Consider the following 20,822-nt stretch of genomic DNA (forward strand, 5'->3'; position numbering starts at 1 on the left):
GAACAGGATTCCTAAAGTTGAATCGAGTTAATGGTAAGTGAAAAAACTTACTTTTGCATCTACCGCTGTTCTGTAATTCAAGAAGGGATGCACCATAGAGTTGAAAACATTGTCCATATCGCTTTTGTCACCGGTTTTCAGACGAGCACGGAAGTGTCCACAATGATAAATTTTGCGAAAATTGCACGTTTTGGATGATCATTTTTTTTCTTAACATCAAGCTCGCGTCGAGCACCTGTGCTCCAGTCGCCTAGTGGTTTGGGAGGTCGTGGGTTCGTTCCCCGGCCGAGTCACACCAGAGACTTACAAAAATGGTACTAAGAGCTGCCTCGCTTGGCGTTCAGCATTAAGAGGTTAGTGTTAGGACTGGTCAGCCTGGTGTCAGGATAATGTGACTGGGTGGGACATCATGCTACATGTCTGCAGCATGATGCGCCAGTGCTAGACATAACTATAAACTGCCACATTGCAGACATCATAGCGATATGACTGAAAAATTGTTAAAGCTACGTTAAAAATCCAAATCACATGACACATCACACAACACCACTAATTTATGTGTAATTAATATGCTTACTGTGCTGTCTTTTTCCTGGCGGAATGAAAATATGATACTAGCAAATGGACGCATTTTCACAATCCGTTGACATGCATTTAAATTTATTGCAGTGTGACAGTAGTCGAGGTATGCCGAAGTAAATTCAAGTAGGTACATGTTGGGGATAAGTTTCTTGAATGAAACGAACCATTGCTTACAGTTCCAATAGGCATATTATCAGAGATCTCGCTAGGATTTTAAAACAAGGAGTACACGACTCCCAGTTTTGTAAAAATAGGAGTCCCACCATCAAAGGTTGCAGTCCCTTCTTACCTGCAGAATCAAGACAGACGTGAGTGCATCTATTTTTAGATGGAGAGGTTTCCGTAATGTAATCACTCACTTTAATAAAGCTTCATTGCACCAGTCCATTGACAGGATTGCAAATTTATGGTTTATTTATTTGTCTACGTCCTTGTAGTAATTTTAGGCACTGGTTAAATAGTATCTGATTTGCTGTTTTTTCCCCTATTTTCACAAATACATGTCAAGTTGGAAAACAGCTTAGACCTTAAAGTGCATCTCGTGAATTCCACAACATAGCATTGTCCTCTACGTTTCTAACCTACATGATTTGCAGTTTAAAGTTAAATCTTTAATAAAATAGTACCTTGGGTTTACTTTCAATGATTTGTCTATTTGTCTGAAAATATTTGCCCGATGATTTACGAAAACAGACAATCTAATAAACTGGTAAATCCCAGACTTAGCGAAGTCCGCCATTAGTTCCCTTTAGGCCTACTGGTTCACTTACAGTTTCAAACTAATTTTATGATGAAATAGTGTACAAGAGGCAGTTAATGTATATCCAGATCACCGATTCTGATATTAAAAATCATGTTTGTATGTTTTATCATCAAAGGTTATCATGCAGGAAATTGATAGTTGCTTCCTTACTCGAAAAAGGGTTAATGGTCAATCAGCTATCAAAGCATATGCTTGTAAATGGGCAGGAGTTTGTTTGTCAACGTAATTGATATCAAAACTTGGCCTAGCTACTGATCTGTTGATGAATACATTTCGCTACAAACACATGAACTAACCATGCTAAGACGAGGGGCATTTTAAAAAAAATATGGTCAGTCAATGTACCTCTTAAATAGCTCTTGTCCGTCCATCAGAGTAATACTGAATTTTGTCAATGCAAGTAAGGATTTATTCCAAACACTAAGCTAGGCATCACACACTTTCTTACACTTAGCTACAGTCCTATCCGAACTTTCAATTCTAGCAGCTTTAGCATTCTTCTGAATCTTGTTACAATCGTCGTAAGTTTGCCATTTAACCCCCAAAATACTTATCCAAATTTACGAATGTCATTTTGTCTAAGTCTCAACTTATCTTGATTCTCGTGCACTACTGATTCCTATGCATTCGGAAATGAACACAATAACGAAAGCTAAAGTTGTTTATTTAATGTACTTTTATAGATGACCACATGTACATCTCTGGATCTTTCTGACTCTGAATTCAATCACTGTAAATATCAGTACATTTTCCCACCCGGCCGCCAGTCAAAGCCTTTGAACTGGCCACCCAGCTATTGCATCATTGTCTTTTTGATGTACTCTTATAATGGCAACATGTATGTACATCATGGGGTTTTTCAGTCATTGAATTCTGTCATTGTAAATATCAGCACAGCTAACTGATCAACACATTTTCCCACAAAGCAGGTGGCTGAAGCAGGACTGGCAAGTCTTTGAATTGTGCCGCACACCTATTACATGCGTACAGAGGACTCCCGCCTGAGTGAATTTTTGCGTCCCAGATCAAAAATTGGCACCCAAATATGCGTAATTAAGCGTTTCCGAGATCTCTGTACTATATTTTTTATTTGTTTCGTTAAAGAATAATATTTCATCTTAACCCAAATTTGGGCATTCCCCGCTTTCCAGCCAACTGAAATGTAGGCCAACGAAACTTGAAAATAGGTCCATTTCTTTTGTGAGAATCTGAACTTATTAGAGAAAAGACCTCAGAGTAAGTAAAGTCTGACTAAAACATTATGACTTTACTTTGTTGAAAAGCGTCGTTATTTTAATTGTCAGTTGTTTTAAATATTTCTGAAAATTTGACTTTCATAACGATGTTAGTCGACATCAAAATATGCTACACAGCGCCATTAGGCTGTAAGACCTTGACGCTCACGACATAAATATCAGCATCAGGTCTTACACGCAGGACTACTTGAATCTGTATCTTTACAGCTTGTTTACAGAACCCCATGCATCACAGTGGCGGACTAGTCCTACATGTTTACACATCCATTAGTGGAAGAGTTTCGATTTAGGCTGCCAAGTGTGTGAGATGTTCCTGAAATTTTGACTACTCATTCCGATGTCTGGTGTGCAAAACATTCATAATCTCAGCTGGTACAAAGTGTTTTGAAATGCAATTTGAGAATCTTGCTTTATAAAGCTCAGAATGCTGTATGTGAAAACTTGAAGCAGTAATTGATGTTAAAAGACCCGAGGGGTAAATAAATAATTTTGTACCTGTGCTCATTGAATTTTATTATGTTATATATGGATTACTCTTTTTCTGCTCAGATTACTCCTTTTGTCCACTTGGATTACACGTTTTGCTTGCCAGGGGTTGGCATGTATGTAAATTTATATTTCTGACTGGTATTTTTTATTATTCCATCCATCACAAAATAAGTTTGTTTCAAGCAAAGTAATTAATGGCATAGTGCCCTTTTTGATACCACAAATCAGAATAAGACAGTAGTTTTCAAGCATTCCTTAGCATGAAAAGATGTCAATTTCAACTTGGGAAAGATCACTTGGTGTGTTGCACTTCATATATATATCTTGCTGTTTAAACATGAAAAGTAATCCTCTAGGTTTAGACAATTAAATTCCACTTGACAGCCACTTTTGTTTAAAAAAAACAAAAAACTACACATCCAAGAGAAAATTCTGAATTTAAAAATAACAATGACCCAGTCACAAAACTGAAGATACATACTTGTTCAATTTTAACTAGTGTACTGCAAGGCCATATAATTTATGGGGCTAGATTGCTCTTTCCAGGTGGGATATTATTTGTTATTTAATTCATCAAAAGATAAATTTATCTCAAATAACTTAAGTTTAAATTACCCCTATATCCTCCTGTGATTGGATGAGAACTCGTCAGTGCTGGATCAGCCCTGCCCCCCCCTCCTTTGCAAAATAAATAAAAATGTTCACACACAAATGTAAAGACACTTGTCACTTGAAATTTGACCATTGTTTTATTCTTGCACGTTTATTGGGTATTGTGCATACTTTGAGTAAACAGACACTTGCTTTTCTTTGGTGCCCTTTAGAGGAGAGTTAGGGCCTTTTTGAAATTTTGGAGAGATAAAAAACTACCAATCACTGAACCTGATCCGGCCCTGCTTGTGCATGGGTTAACTATCAGAACTTGCAGCATTATTGAATTTAATGATACTTAACAAAGTATATTGTGTGAACTGCAGCAAAAATGAGGAAATGAATGCATCTGAATCTTCTGAATACAAAATATTGAGAAATTCTTTTTACAGTAAGATTCATTACATTAAATTTACTCAAAATAGCATTTTCTTAAGGTTTTGTTTTGTTTTAAGTGGAAGATTTAGTATTACTGGTGGTTATAGGTCTTTTATTTGCGTAAAGTCATTACATCATGTTAGAGAAATATAAATTTTTAACACATAATTTTTTCAATCAATCAAGAGGAATCAATCACTTGTCTTCCTTTTAATCCGTTTTAGCAGCAAAGCAGGATACCAAATACAGAAATCTCAATGCTGTTGAGAGAAATTGGCTTGCATGTTTTATTTTTTGTCTCAATAACCAAGCTCTCCAGTAGCCACAAACAAAAAACTGCATTGAAATAACTAAACGCCTTAGATCTATAGTTGATTAAGTTATTGATGTATCATTTTCATTTGACTGATTAGTTTTTTACTATCATGATAAAAATGTTGCTTTTGTGTTTTTCCTTACAAGAACGAACAAATAATAGCACATATGGATACAACTCAGCAGAATGCCTTAAATTTGTTGAACATTTTAAGATTTGAAAAGTTTCAACATTATTATTCGTTTCAACAATACATTGAAGTCAGACTAAGTAGGAACAATTACCAACCTTCTGCTGTTAATGAAGGGACAGTAATTTGAGGTGTAAAGTAAAATGCTTCTAGTTAGATGGCTTAATGTTAGAAACTCACCTTTCCCACTCTGATATTGACATAGTTTTCTGATGCTAAAATGTTATAACAGTGTTTACAATGGTCACTCTTTATTTCTGCACAGCATCCACTCAGACCAATTCTTTATTAAGAAGACACCTTTAAGTTTCCAAAGGTATTTATTACTTGAAACAAATTGATCTTGTGATGAATGAAAGAAAAAAAAAATATTCCAGTCAGAAAGAATAATAAATTAGATGACCAGTCCCATACAATATAAATGCAGCCAGAATTGAACTAAAGTTTCATAGCTGTGTACGTGGGAACTTCGTAACTGGGTCATTACTTTTCACAGACAAAACACATGGTTCACATTTAAGTGTATGTTCTTATTTCTGTTTTTTTGGTTTTTTTGTTGCTTTTTTTTAACGGAAGTTGCTATTGTTGAGAACTTACGTGTACTTACCTCAGAGGATTACTTTTCATGTTTAAACATTAGCATAACTTAGCATGTCTCATCAAGTCAGTGCATAAGTTTGTTCAGGTTTCTTTGAATAAAGTAAAGGCATTAACTTGTTGCAAAAGGTGTCAATCAGCTGTTTGTAAATGAAAAATATGCAGTAGTATTAGTACAGTTTTCATGGCACTGTGACTATGTTATAATATCAAAAATTTGATTTGGCATTATATCTATTACATAATCTTTGTACGATCTAGGAAATGTATATAATCATCTATTAATGATGTAGATAAATTATCACTTCTCTCTCCATAAACCTCTAAAGAGCATGCTTGTAGAAATCATGCAGTAAACTACAGCAACCTGATAGAGACCATGTCCACTCAGCAGTGCTCATCCTTGACGACTCCACTAGAAAGCATGGTGTGCAGAGCATTTCTCTGTTATCCGCCATGTTGACTTTATCAGAATGCTCGCAGAGATGGTGGAGGTTTTTTCTGTTAATCCTCTCCACCCAACCGGGATGTGTTGAGTTCCAAAAATACATGTGAGCTGTACTGTAGCAGAGACCAATAGTAGTATTTTACTATGGAGCTTAGGTGTGTGTTGCTCACAAATACTTTTGCCCAAGTATGTTCCACAGCACAGTAGTTTTCATAAAGAAAGCTTTTCTAAATTGTTCATTACTTAGTGACCTGCTTTTCTACAAAATATTTAGTTTCAGTGTCAGTGTATGACTTAGAATTTATACATCTTGTTGGTTTAAGTCTGAACTCACATCGTTGTTGAAGGCTATGGAGTTCCAGAACTTTTAGCATCATGGATACACAGCCTTCATCACAAGATCTATAATCATTTTGAATAAACTGTGCTGCTTTCGCTCAATCATTTTGATGGATTGTATATCTTTAGTGCAGTAGGGTTCCATATAGATGGGCCATATGCGAGTGTTGATCAGACCAAAGATGTATATGCCATCTTCCTACTCGGGTGGGCTGGCACTTCTTTAAATTCCGTTATAAGGAACCCCAATGTTGAGTTTGCTTTATGGCAGATGTTGTTAATATGTGTGCCACATTGAAGATCCTCTGAAACGAAAACCCTAGGTATGGACTAGTCTGTACCTGTTGTAGAATGGAGGTGATTGTTTGGTAGAATGTCAAGGATTTGTTTTTGATGCTGAGTATATAACATTTCTTAGTACTGAATTGCATGCCCCATGTTGAAGCCCACTTTTCCAATTTGCTGAGGTCATTTTTGTAGGATTACATGATCTAGGCCAATTTTAACAATTGAACGGGTGATTCATAGGCACACAAAAAGAGATTTAATGCACTAAATAGTGCTGTGATTGTTGTTATGAAATTGAACATCAGGTGATAGACTTTAATTGTACCGGTCATTTAGACTAACAAGTAGTCTCCACCGGTTAATAGAAAGACCAAAATATGCTTAAAATTCAAGATAACACAATTATTTACATCTTTTTTGGTTGTTTTTTTTTAACCTAAGTCCAAAGTATGCCCGCATGCTTCGGCGGGGCATGTTCGACTAGAGCTTTGGTACAGCGATGGTTTAAAGAGGGAGCTTCCAGCTATGCCCCTGCCACTCATTCTTTTCAGGGCCCCTAGTGGTCTAAAGCACTCTCCGTTTTGGATCACTGCCATCTCACCCCCATGTCTGCGTGGGTTTGAGTCTCGGATTCGGCCAATGTGGGTATATGAGAAAGCTTGCCAGTAGCTTCTCGAGGGTCAGTGGTTCTTTTTGGGGATTTCCTGGGTTCTTCCTCCACCATTAATACTGGCCGCCATGTATAGCCTATCGTGTGCTGAAAAATGGCGTTAAACCCTACAACAACAACATCTTTTGGGTGTATATATTGGTGTGCACCCCAGTAATAATAAGCAAACAGACTTTGATTTAAGTGATTTTGATCTGAGTCTTTTTACTTTTTACCAATTTTTGGGAGCAATCCTTGTAATAACATCATTTGGTCATACTTGATTTTACTCGATTGGACAGGTATGATAAATCACAATCAGTCAAAACTTAAAATTTAATAGTGGGATTTATGATAGTGAGAATCCTTTATGTTTAGTCATATATTTCCAATGGAAAAATTTCATATGTTTATAGGTTGATAAGTAACTAAAGACATAACAGACATACAAAATGAGGTAAAAGCTGTTCAGTCAAGTACGATCGAGAGACTTTATTACACAAATGGAGCGATAAATAGAAAAATGTAAATTATTCCTACACAAATCACTAAAATCACATTTTATTTTGCTTTTTTTAGATTATTGAAACATGTACAGATCATAGTACATTTATCTTCATGAGTATTAGGATACAAAATATGTGTAATTTGGTTTTTTAATTGTATGGTAGCGGAGACCAACCATGCATGGCACAATTCAGAATGAAGCTTTCACCCTCCAGTCAGTTCTGAATATTTGAACTGACCTTTTTATGTGGATTGTATGTAAAATCTCTCTTCGTTTGACACATAACATTAAATCCTTCAGGATGCTCACTTCCCTATCATAACAGAACACCTGTTTATCCATCAGTTAATAACCTATTTTTAAATTGCTGACACGTGTGGGAAGCAGCATTACACCAAAGTAACAGTATTGCATGGAGTTGCTAGCAATAAAGTCCTTAATAGACAGTCTCCATACCTTCCATACTGTCCTGGCAATATGAAGATGATGATGAAGTTCATTATCATACTGAATTTCTATTTGTTTTGAAGAGAAAAAGATGCATTTAGGCACTTAATAACAGATCAGTGTGCACCTGCAGTGGCACTCATAAATGTATGTTAGTCTCAGATATATGAAAGAGTATTATTAAGATTTGCATCATTAATTTAAACTGCACTGTTTGGTATTATCATAGTAGCATTTTTTTTTTTTCACAAACAGTCACAATCAGTCATTCTAACTCCATAACTTGTGCCTTCGCATATGGTATGGTATATTTTTTAATCCCATTGTGCATTTTTTATCACGTTAGGGGTGTAATCTTATTCTTACTCATGTGTTTTTCCTGGATGTTAGGTTTTGTAACTTGGATAATATGAAATTGACAAAAGCTAACCACTGAAATGTAAAGCTGTTAATGAGTACTCGGGTATCTACCTGTCATTAATTACCCTGAAACTCTCATGGCTTTTAATGGCAGACCGCTGTGTCTTGAATGTTCTTTGCAAACCATTTGGTAAATATATTCAGAAACTAGACAGTTTAATTTATGTTATTGAAGATTTAGCTTTAAAATGCAATTATGTAGGTCAGAAATGTATGGGACAATGCTAAGTTGTGAAATACTTGAGAAGTGGTAAGGTCAAACTTGTTTTCTGACTTAGCTCCATTTTATGGAAAGAATAAGAAAAAACAAGCAGCAAAGCAAATACTATTTAACCACTGCCTGATGTTACTACAAGTATGTAGACAAATAACAAAATCTTGCATTTGCAGTCTGCTCCTGTAACAAAGCTTTAAGTAACTGGTTACATTAAGAAAAACCCTTTTTAAATATAGATGCACTCACATGATGGCTGTGTCAATTCAGTTGGAAAGAAGGGTTTAATCAATTCATATACCAGCTTTAATGCTTCAGTGTTGTAAATATATATCTACAGTAATGTTTTATTGGCAACAAAGAAATTAGGATAACAGTATGATTTTAAGACACATGCATTTCCTTTCATGTACATTGTATGGGGGGTTGTTTCAAACATTTTTTGTGAACTTTCAGAAAGGTTTTTAAAAAGTATGACTAAGCGTATTCGAGTAAACATTTTTACTAACTTGCAGTTAGAATACTGTAATCTAGTTACTGAGTTAAAATTATTACAATGTATAGCTTCTTTCGTTCTCTTTTAAAGTCGTATGGCCCCAATACACTGCCTATAATATGATAGTTTTTATACAGGTGCCAAATGTGTTTATATCAGACATACAACTCAGAAAATGTTTACATGAAGATAAGGTATTGCTTTAAACCAATGTTCAGTGCAAATATACATAATGAGATACATACTGGGAAATAGAGGGCATGATTCAAATAAGAAAACGAAGAATCACGTACAAATCACATTTCATGCTTTCCTTCCACTTCTCCCTGTTCAGCTCACACTTCTTCATGTTCTGTCCAAAAGGAGATGTTACTTCTCCCTAAAGTTCAAGTCTAGCTTGACCTTTTTGTGCCGTTCATGTTACTCTTGTTTCCTGTTAATTACCAAGTACCATTTACAAAGAATACTTCAATGGAAAGCTATTTTAAAAATCCTAAACACACAGACACACACACTGGAAAGATCCACTGTATGTTATGCAGTTGTGTACGTTAACTTCCACCCTCTGAGACAAAAGTATTTTGACATGAACTGCATGAATAAACTTTGATTGTGTACCACCTGAGAAAATATTTTACTTTTTGATTTTATGTGTTAGCTTTATCTTTTATTTGATATACATTTTACACAATTGTAAAATCTTTACATTTTATATTTTATCTAAATAAAGTCATTATTAATATTAATTTTATTATCTTGTACTTAATACTTACATTTATTTATCTTCCTAAATTTATGGCAGTTCGGTTGTACATTTTTCCGACTTCATCAATTTGCACCATATAGATATTCAATATATTCTTAAAACAGGAAGATACTCACAGTCACTACCGTCAAAATAGTGATAATCTATAATCACTGAATGGAAATGTACAGATGTAGATAGCTTTACTTTCATTCCTTATGAGTTTAATTTTCTTTTATTTCAGACTATGACAAGATGTTTAAACTCAGTAATAACTTGTTGATGTTGGTAACAGGAGAAGCTGGAGACACTGTCCAATTTGCAGAATTCATTGCCAAAAATGTCCAACTATACAAAATGAGATACGGTTTGCAATATTGTTTTATCTTCTGAATAATTCTAGACAAGACATGGGTATTGCTGACAAAAGATTTGTTGTTGTTGAGTCTATCGTAGCAGAAGTTTCACGTAATGATTACCTTAGTATCTGCGTTCATGCATGTCTATCCATTCATCCTTACCCTAGATTAACATCAGTGTTAAGGTTTGTACTTTCTTTTATGTAGGTATTTTCTAATATATCTGATTAAACTTAAAACGCCTACCGAATTTCACCTCCAAACAACCTTTAAAGTTTTATTTTCAAAAAGTGATTAGGGAGAATAGGAAACAAAGTGCAGCATAACAAAGCAAAAGAATAGAATGAATATTGATAGCAGTTTAGATTCCATACTCCTTTTTATTTTATCTTTCATGAACACTTCATATTTTGAATGGATTGGTCTTAAATACCTACTGTCATAGTGAAATATCTACTGCAAAGCTGTTGACCACTATGTACATGCTCTAAGAACCTCTCATGCGTACATGCAAAATGTTTTTGAAGTTGGGTATAATTGAACTGTGCATAACAGTTAATCATACACTTGATGCCAACACTTGAAAGAAACTGATGTTTTGTTGAATGTGTATGTAAGCATTTATGATTGTTCAGCAAATAAACGATGCTCTTTGTTGTTTTAACAGTGTTTAAATTGGTAAAATTGATCAAAACTTTCAGAGAGTTTGAATTGAACTGTATTGTCCAATCATTAAAATGCAGTAGTAATAATAATAATAACTGCCACTTCAGTATGTGTGATTCACACTAGGGCAATACATTATCAGTAGACACTATTTAAAAGAGTGCAGATAAATACTTTGGCTTGTAAAAACTTAGTCAGCAAATCTGTTTTCATATTTTGGGAAATGGACTGCAGTGAAAATTATGCTACTGCAAAAAATCAAAATCAAATGTGTTGTGACAAGTGAAGACGACAAAGAAAATCAAGCTCACAATGTATATTTCATGCTGACTCTGTCTCAACTACAGTGAAGGGTGTTGATAAAAACTGAAATGTGAAAACTGAGTGAGAGAAGCAGTTTTCATGGTTCAAAAAAGTGGAATCAGATGGTACATGAAAAGCAAGAATCTCACTTATTACACTTTCTATTCTTGCTATTGCTCTATTTGAAAGTTATTTTTTTTATACATCATCATGGTAGGTCCCCCCTTGTCATTATGTTGGCCCCCCTTTTTCAGATTCACTGGGGGCAGGTGCCCACACTTACCAAATCCTAGATGCAACCCTGATTAGTGAATTTAATGATGACTTTGAATATTACATGTATTTTCAGGTTATGATTTGTCTCCACATGCTGCTGCCAACTTTACCAGAAAAAACTTGGCAGACTACCTCAGAAGTAGTGTAAGTAACCCAATTTATTACTTCTACTAGTCGTTGTTCAGAACAGCTTATGAGATAATTGGCTGTCTATCATCTGTCCATTAGCACAAGTTTGTTATTGCTATTTCTCCTAAACTATTTGGTGGATTGCAATGAAACTTTGCATGCACATTCATCCCATTTACTAGTTGGTCTTAAATGAAAATGGTATCACTTGGACATCCAGTGGAACCACCTTGAAAATCTTATCACTACTTTTCCTTGAAATTCTCTATTATTGTTAATCCTTTGGAATGAAAAGTCATATCAACATCATTTTCACTAACTGACTTTATATGATGTTTGTTGGATCCTAAATGAAGATGGTACCAATCTGACATCAATATGGTGACATGGCAGCCATTTTAAAGGTCTTCATGCTGCTCTTTCCCCAGAATGGAAAGGGGCTTTCAGCAGACGGCATTTTATGGTGTCTACCTGGTCCTAAATGAAAACAATAACATTCTGACATTTGGTATTGCCACTTTACATCCAGATAGGGCTCTTAGGTGATTATCTTTAAAATCTTGTTATTGCTAAAGAATATCATAGATGGTTTCAACAGTCTGCAGTTTCGAAGAAAAATGATCTTGGAATCATGAAAATTCTTTACAGATGGTAGAAACAAAGTCAATATTTTACTCTTAAATGTTGACAATATTGCCACATTAAGATTGAATTAATTTCACAGCATATTTGTAAATTTAAAGCTCATTTTCACTGTGTAGTCTTGTTAATCGGAAACAAAGCATAACCATTTCAAAATATATGATAGCCCAAAAGTCAGTTATATAGGCAGGTTTAATTTGAACAACTTCCAATGGTCATGTTCCACTTTGTCATGTTGTATAGATGAAATTGTCTGATAAAAAGAAGTTGAGTTAAAGAGACCAAATTGTATCTGTCATATGTATAACGGGTCTGAGCAAATCCCATAGCCTGACATCCAGGATGAATGAAATTCTTGGTTGGGCTAATGATAATTTCTAAGTGGCTTGTCTGAGACACATACTGTTTTGTCAGGGTGAATAAGTACAGATATCATACTCAGATTCACAGCTAGTTTGTGAAATAATCTGTCTTGGATAAATCAATTGCTTCACAACTAAATGATGTCAGTTAATATCAGTAATAATAGTTATCACCAGGCCTATCTACTGTTACCAGCACTCAAAAGAAGACATGCCAACACTGTACAGGATGGATCTCCTAGTAACAATATCACAGGATCAGTGATGAAACTTTGTTGTGTACGTCTCAGGCTAATTAATTTTGTGGATTAACCATGACAGAGACCGAAAATATTGATTTTAAAAATTATGTCAACAACAAATGGCAGTCACTTAAGTAGTTAAAGCAATACTATCACTGGTATGAGCACAAATCAAACACATGTCAAGATCAATTAGTTACACTCAGCAATAAAGGGATCTGATACAGCCAATAACACTAAACCATTTAGTTATAAAAGTACGTGTAGATGATCTTATAAAACAAAGAAGGGATCAATGATGAAACTTTGCTGTGTAAGTCTCAGGCTGTTTTGGCACTTAAGATCAAAGAGGTCTCTCTGCACATAGATTGCACAACTCAGCCGACAACTTTTGTAACCATGTCTTGGGTTGTTCAGAAATTTGCATGCTTGCTTTTTCTTTGTGGATCAAAAGAATCTGTAGTGAACGTAAATGTCTTTTAATAACTTGCATAGTAAAACAAACTCTCCATTACAGGAAATATGTATGAAGTTCTTCTTTTGATAGAAAAGGATTATGTTTATTACATGTTGTTGAATTAGGTTTATCGTAATGTTGTAAAACTAAATTTATCACTTGATGTAAAATTAGATTTATCATATGCTATAGAATTAAGTTTATCACATGATATAGAATTAGATTTATCTTACTATATGCTGTCGAAGTAGATTAATTGCATGCTATTGAATTAGATTTATCATAAAATATAGAATTAGGTTTATGATTATGTTTATCATTTTGAATTAGCGAGTTTTTAATCTATGGATTTAAATTTATCATATGCTATAGAATTCAATTTATCTTATGCCATGAAATAAAAATTTGTAGTTTCAGTTATTTATGTTGGTCTAAATTTTCAGGGTTTTATATTTTTTAAAAAGACATTCTTGTGAATATTTAAATTTATGGATTCGTCTGTCCAAGTTTGCATATTTATGGGTATTTAATTTTGTGGATTAACCATGACAAAGACTAAAAATATTGATTTTACAAATTATGTCAACAACAAATGGCAGTCAATTAAGTAGTTCAAGCAATACTATCACTGGTATGAGCACAAATCAAACACCTGTCAAGAATAATTAGTTACACTCAGCATTAAAGTACATGTATATGATCTCATAAAACACAGAAGTTACACCATCAGTACTTTCTGACATCTATGGTGTCAACACAGTGGCTTACGAGTGGTAAGATCTTGGATTCCCATTGGTCTGGGTAATGTCATCATTCCACATTTAAACCGTACATATCGCCAGCTGCCCCTTGCTCAATACAGTTGTCAGACTGTGTAAATATTTGATGTGTTCAGAGCCCCTCAGTGATGCTAACTCATTTGAAAGACAATTGAATCACTCCTTTGTTTGAGACTACCTGATGTATGAGCCAACACTTTACAGTCAGTTAAGACTACAACGAAGAATTAAAATCTCATGTCCATAATTAGTGTGCTAAAAAGGTAAAGGAGATCATCATGGAAAAAAGGAACATGCCACTGGTGAAGATCAGTGTACTGTATTAGTGGACCTCAAAACCTCATTAAGTCAGTGGACCTTACACCCTCATAAATCAAGTCATAGTGGATCACAAAACCTCATCAATCAAGTCATAGCGGACCTTAAGACCTCATCAATCAAGTCATAGTGGATTGATTTGAAAACTTCATCCATCAAGTCATAGTGGACCTTAAGACCTTATCAATTAAGTCATAGTGGATTGTAAAACCATATCAGTCAAGTAATAGTGAATCATGAACCTCATCAATCAAGCCGTAGTGGGTCTTAAAATCTCATCATTGAAGCCAGTTTGTGCTGAATGTGTAATTGTGGCTCATTTGAAAATGTCTGAAGATTGGACCTAATTATCCCTGGGTTTGACAAAGCTGGACTTGTTTAATTCAACAAGTTCAGAATTATTTACCTTGCAGACATGTGTGTATTTGCAGACTTGATTGGCACAATGTTGATTCAGTAATTGTGTCTGAAAATCAGTGAAATATGATGTTCATTACTCTGCTGTAATTAGTGTATATACCTAGTGTACTTGCTTTCTTTTCACTAATACTTGTTTTTGAATAGTTTATGCATTTTTCAAGTTGATCACACTCCTTGTCAGGGGCTCCAGGTGGCAGAGTGGTCTTAGATTCTTATCTTTACTGATCACTGACATCTCACCTCTGTCCTTGTGGGTTCATGTCTTAGGCTCAGCCAGAATAGGTATGTGAGAAAGCTTGCCATTAACTTCCTATCAGTTGGTGGTTTTTCCCCAGAGATTTCCTGGGTTTTCTACCACCAGATAAACTGCCCACCATGTACAGCCAATCTTGTGCTGAATGTTACATTAAACCCAAAACAACAAAAACACTATCACTGTCACACATCAGACTGATTTAAGTCAATGAGTGGAAATTTCAGATACCAGACACCATATAGATAATTGATGTCTAGGATTGTTTCAGTTAGGAGAATGGCAGGCAGCTTCTTCATCATACGTGCCAAAAAAATTTTTGTTGTGTCTTTAAAATTGTGGCTTGAGGCAACAATAAAATCCACAAAACTGGTACCCCATGAAAATTAGTGGAAGCACAGTATATGTTATAGAATTAGGTTTATCTTATGCTAAGGATTTTGATTTTTCATTTGCTCTAGAATTAGATTTGTCATATGCTATAGAACGGAAATTTATCATATGCTGTAGAATTGGGTTCATATTATTATTAAGTTATAGAATTAGATTTATAATATCATATCATTTGCTGCAGCATTTTTTATATATATATATATATATATATATATATATATATATATATATATATATATATACAGTGTCCCCGCTGTAATGTGCCCCACAATAACGCAAATTTGGATATTATGCAGTTGTAGTGTGGCTCCCAAAATGTCATATATTCATTTGCACATGAATATTTTTTCTTCAAAGTACGTGAAATAGTGTATAAATATCGTTTTGGGGAAGAGATCTTGTTTGAATTCAAATATAATATGATCGTGGCGTGGTTCCTGAAATTTTAAATACATGTACATGTATTTTTCTCATACCCAGAAAAAAATATATTTTTTTAAAGTATGAGTAATAGTGCAAAATGTTTATTACCATTTGGGGGAAAAGTTTGCATATGAATTTGAATATTATATGATCGTGGTGTGGCTTCTGAAATTTACAATTTCACCAGGTTATTAAAGTGTTATGCCAAAATAAACATTGGAAATATTACTTATTACTGATCCATGAGTAAAGCCAGTAAGTTGTGTTTGTGATTGTCTTCAATTAATTCTGTTTACAATCATTGCTCAAACAATAGCCAACATGTGTTTCTTCTTTAACTGCATGCACAACCAAGCACCAGACAATGTGGTGATTGATAAAAGATTCTCACAGTTTAATAAACATCAAAAAATGTAAGCTGCCAACATGTTTGCCGGGTTTGGCAGTGTTATTAGACGCAATCAGTTGACCAGCAAATAATGTCCACTTTATTAGCTGGAAATTGAAAGGGTATGAAATTGTACATGCTTTCGGCTTAAAAATCTTTGTAAAAGTGTTTTCCACGTTTCTCCTTCAAATATGTTCCCCGATCACATTAACGTTAGGGATATAAGCCTGCTACCTCTCGAATCCAGCCCTACTAAAAGACGAAAATTCGTCTTTTCGGTCTATCTCATTTAGACCAAAGGACAATAACTCTTGCCCCTTACCTCCCCTTGCTACCGCCAGGTGTCACTAGTTTTTAAGCTTTGCTTGTACGGATAACACATACATTATACCTCCAAACAATCCAAGCCATCTTAGCGTTAAATTGGACCATCCAAAGTTAAATTTGGATTTATTGTGTTGGACAATCATTCTTCTACAGGTTGTATACATTATTTTAACAAATTTTTTCAAAAATTGAGTGACTTTGTCACCCTTACGGATTTCGTTTACTGAAGACCATGTTACACACGCTATCATGGAACTCGTGTTGTCAATTAAGAGTTAACGCAACACTGACTAATTTCGCTTACTCCGTTACTAATGGTTGTGGTATTAGCGAATTAATAACATGCTGAATTGATAATTTGTGCTTTGTTTTCTTTTCTTGTGTCATTTCAATAGAAATGTCAACCAAATGCATGAAATGCAAAAAGTTCAAAGCAAAAGAAGACAACCATAACTCTTGTATTGTATGTACCAAGTGTACATCATCTATACCATGCAGCGTGTGTAATACTTGGACAGAGCAAACGTGGGCTGATGTAGTCCAGAAGGCAGCAAAAGGAGGGATAGACGGAATAAGTCGAAGAAAGATAGCATTGATGTCCTCGGTATACATCCAAAGACAGCCTCCATTGCGAGCCTTGTGGGGGACATTGGGGTCCCCCCCCCCCACCTAAAGTTTGTCGTTTGCAACCGTCAGCCACAGTAACATCAGCGGCAATGGAGGAAAATAATGTTGCCAGGGTACAACAGTCCAACTTTGAACAGATGCGTCGTTTGGTCCAGGAAACGATGATGCAGTTATTGACATCAGGCCAGATATTACCCTTATTTCCCTCGCTCACTTCCACAGCTTTTTCTGACTGTTTGGGAGAATGTTCCCCCAATTTTAGGCTGCCCAATGGGCATAAGTCCCCCCGCATGTCCGAGCATGGCCTTCGGGCCTGTAAGTCAGGACGCATGGGGTTTTCACTGGATCCATCGGATCCATTTCTTTATACAACTTCTACGTCACCGGCTGTCCGGCTGTCCCAGCATGGGGACCTTATTGCTAAAACGGTCTGACCAAACATGACTTACGGGGATTTTAGTGATGAATCCGTCCGTCAAGCTGTACCGCCAGCAACATACCAATACTATGGTGGAGATTTTAGTGAGAAATCTGTCCGTCCAGCCAGGCCATTGGAGCAGCCGGTACCGGTGATAGCAGGACTGTCGCCAACATTCAGACCGACCACAAGCCGAAAAACCAGCCGGCAGGGCCGTCCATCCAAACATTCACGGCTTATTCACAAGGGAGAGTAGTGACAGTGTTAAAGATGACGGAATCGCGTCATCTATGCCACCTGGTATGCTCTATCCAGAAATGCAAGCTATTACAGAACACGACTCGGCACACAGTGAGGGTGACGAAACTCCTGCAAATCAGCCGTACACAGATCCAACCATGGAACGGACTGAGTTTGGCTTCAAGGAGGCAGTGGAAGAAATTTATAGGGTGTTGGCAACTTCAGAATGCCCTCCACCTCCTACCGCCACTCAAGACTACAAAGTTAAGACGTCTGTAGATCTTGATGGGGAGGAAGAGATGCCGTCCTTCCGGCTCCTTCCCCAGTTGGCAAAAATTAAGGAGATCAGTGAGCGTCTATCAGGACGAATAGGTGATCGGGGGAATGCTAAGGCGTTCTTTTCAGAAAGCCAAGTACCAGTGATGTTCTCGTGTCGCTGGTACAAAACTCATTCAGATGCCTTCAGTACGGATCTTCCGGCCCTCGACAAAAATGTGACAGCAGTTCACATATCTGCTCCACTGTTTTACAAAGTGGACAAAAATGTGTTCCATGCCACGTCAAAGCTAGTCCGGAATGTAGTCGCTACGTCTTCAATGTTAGACTTGGCTTCATTAGTCATTTTTCCGACTCGCAGAAAAATCTGACAATGACCACGCTTGGGAAGCGACGGCCGGGATTGCTAGAGTTATTAACAGGACAGCTCACCATTCCATGGCTAATGCGTTGACTGCTTCTGCCAACTTATACCTGATACGACGTGATGAATGTCTGCGGTCCATGTCACTCAAGCCCCATCATGCTCTGGCTTTATGGATGACTCCGTTTTGGTCGCCTTTACTCTTTGGAGGAAAAATTGAAGAAGTTCGGAAGCAGGCAGCTCAGGAACTGCCCCTCCAACTCGCCGCCCAACCCTCGCAGGCGTTTAGAAAAAAAAAAAAAAATCAGCCCCTGCCACAGCAGAGGGATGATTGGTGGACCAGGGACAAGGGATCCTTACAATCAAATGTGCAGTATAGATCCCAACCCAGTGCCAGGAGACAACAGTCTAATCAAGCTAGGAGGCAACCATACAGAGGCAGTAAGAAACAAAGTTTCTCCGTCTTCAAGCCTCCTAACTCTAAAAATTGACATACCCTCTCCACCACCCGCGGACAGCCTACCTGTGGGCGGCCGCCTCCTGCAATTTCAGGACCACTGGACCACCTTTTTCCTCAGAACGATTGGGTGATCCAGGTCATTTCGGAGGGACTTCAGATTTCATTTATCCAACCCCCTCCCCTGTCCTCCTCTCCCCTCTTCACGGACGTACCATCCGATCGGGAGAAGGATACCTTTCTACAACAGGAGATACGGTCGCTCATAGAAAAATGGGCGGTGGAGATTGTGAAAAAAATATAAAAAAACGCAATCGCCGGGGTTTTATTCCAGGCTGTTTCTTATCCAGAAGGCAAATGACAAGTTCAGGCTGATCATCGACCTGAGTCGTCTCAACCAATACATTTTACCACCGAAATTCAAGATGGAAACGACGAGATCAATCCGTCTTTCCATCCGGCGGGACAAGTATGCTGTCAGTCTAGATATGACCAACGCATATTTTCAGGTACCTATCCACCCTGCGTCATGGAAATTTCTCTGATTCGCTTACCACGACGCGGTTTATCAGTTCCAGGTCCTACCCTTTGGCCTCAACATCAGCCCTTGGGCTTTTACCAAGGTTATGGATTGCGTCGTCACCCTGTTCTGCTCGACTTCATCTACAGGGACGGCAGTGTACTTGGACGACATCCTCCAGAAACATATGGTAAGTTCTATTCTGCTCAAAGGCAGAAACGATCTTTTAGTACTTTTGGATCATCTAGGCTTTCTCGTTAACTGGAAAAAGTCCGATCTCCGTTCATCTCAGCGTTTTGTCCATCTGGGTATGGAGTTTCTCACCAATCTGAATCTGGTACAGCTTCCTCGCGCATGCGTAATCCGGATCGTCGAACTCGTCAGTCCGTTTCCAACAGGACATGGATTTCAGCGAGAGAATTGTTGCAACTCCTCGGATTATTCAATGCAGTGGCAAACTTGATCCCACTTGGCCGTCTTTTTATGCGTCCCTTACAAATGACGTTACTGGCACAATGGCGCCCCTTTTCAAGTCCCCTCAATCAAACAATAATGATTACGCCCGTTTTATGATCATTCCTGAGTCAGTGGCACAACCCAGGTTGGCTGTCCACGGGGATTCCTCTGGAGATGCCCCAAGCGGAGATAACGGTATGTACCGACGCCAGTACCTACGGTTGGGGTGCCCACCTGTTGCCGGACTTCGCTACAGTCAACGGCACGTGGGAGCCAGGAGAGAGGCCTCTCCACATCAACCTTTTAGAAATGAGGGCTGTCATCAATGCCTTTCATTTCTGGAAGGATCAACTCTCAGGAAAAACTGTCCTCATTATGTCAGACAACTCTGTGGTGGTGACTTACCTCCTCAAACAAGGGGGCACCAAATCACTAGACCTGTGCATTCTGATCTGGCAGTTTCTACGTTGGTGCAACAACATCCACATCAACATACAAATCAGACACATTCCCGGCAGACTCAGTGTCTTGGCCGACACTCTATCCAGGAAAGGTCAAGTCATTCACACGGAATGGTCACTCCATCAATCAGTCTTTCTTCAGATTTGCACACTTTGGGGGCGTCCGATGATCGATCTTTTTGCGACAAGGTGGAATCGCAAGTTGCCCACCTTCGTCTCTCCGGTTCCAGACCCAGAGGCTTGGGCTGTGGACACTCTGTCAATCAGCTGGGAGGGGTTGTGGGCATTCGCCTACCCTCCCACGGTTTTGGTACCAAAAATAATCCAGAGGTTAAGGGGTCAGAACTGTTGGATGATTCTGATTGCCCCTCTCAGATGGAACAAGTCCTGGGTTACCGATCTACTCAATCTAGTGATAGATCTACCCAGGAAGATTCCAACCACCCCAAATCTTCTCAAATAACCGCGGTCATGGGTGTTCCACCCCTGC

At 37.3% G+C, this 20,822-nt stretch overlaps 1 protein-coding gene across 1 annotated transcript in view; it reads left to right on the plus strand.

The window, feature by feature from the left end:
* The window catches only part of LOC149807654 (proteasome subunit beta type-2-like), a 35,707-nt gene that overhangs the window by 1,100 nt on the left and 13,785 nt on the right, over window positions 1-20,822 (plus strand). The window contains exons 2-3 of the mRNA XM_089969235.1: window positions 10,021-10,143; window positions 11,454-11,524. Of these exons, the coding sequence (XP_089825361.1) occupies window positions 10,021-10,143; window positions 11,454-11,524 (194 nt within the window). The remainder of the gene's footprint in view (window positions 1-10,020; window positions 10,144-11,453; window positions 11,525-20,822) is intronic.

The sequence above is a fragment of the Sinohyriopsis cumingii genome, chromosome 1 (genome assembly GCF_028554795.1).
Source record: "Sinohyriopsis cumingii isolate HCF-2022 chromosome 1, ASM2855479v2, whole genome shotgun sequence".
NCBI classification, from domain to species: Eukaryota; Metazoa; Mollusca; class Bivalvia; order Unionida; family Unionidae; genus Sinohyriopsis; species Sinohyriopsis cumingii.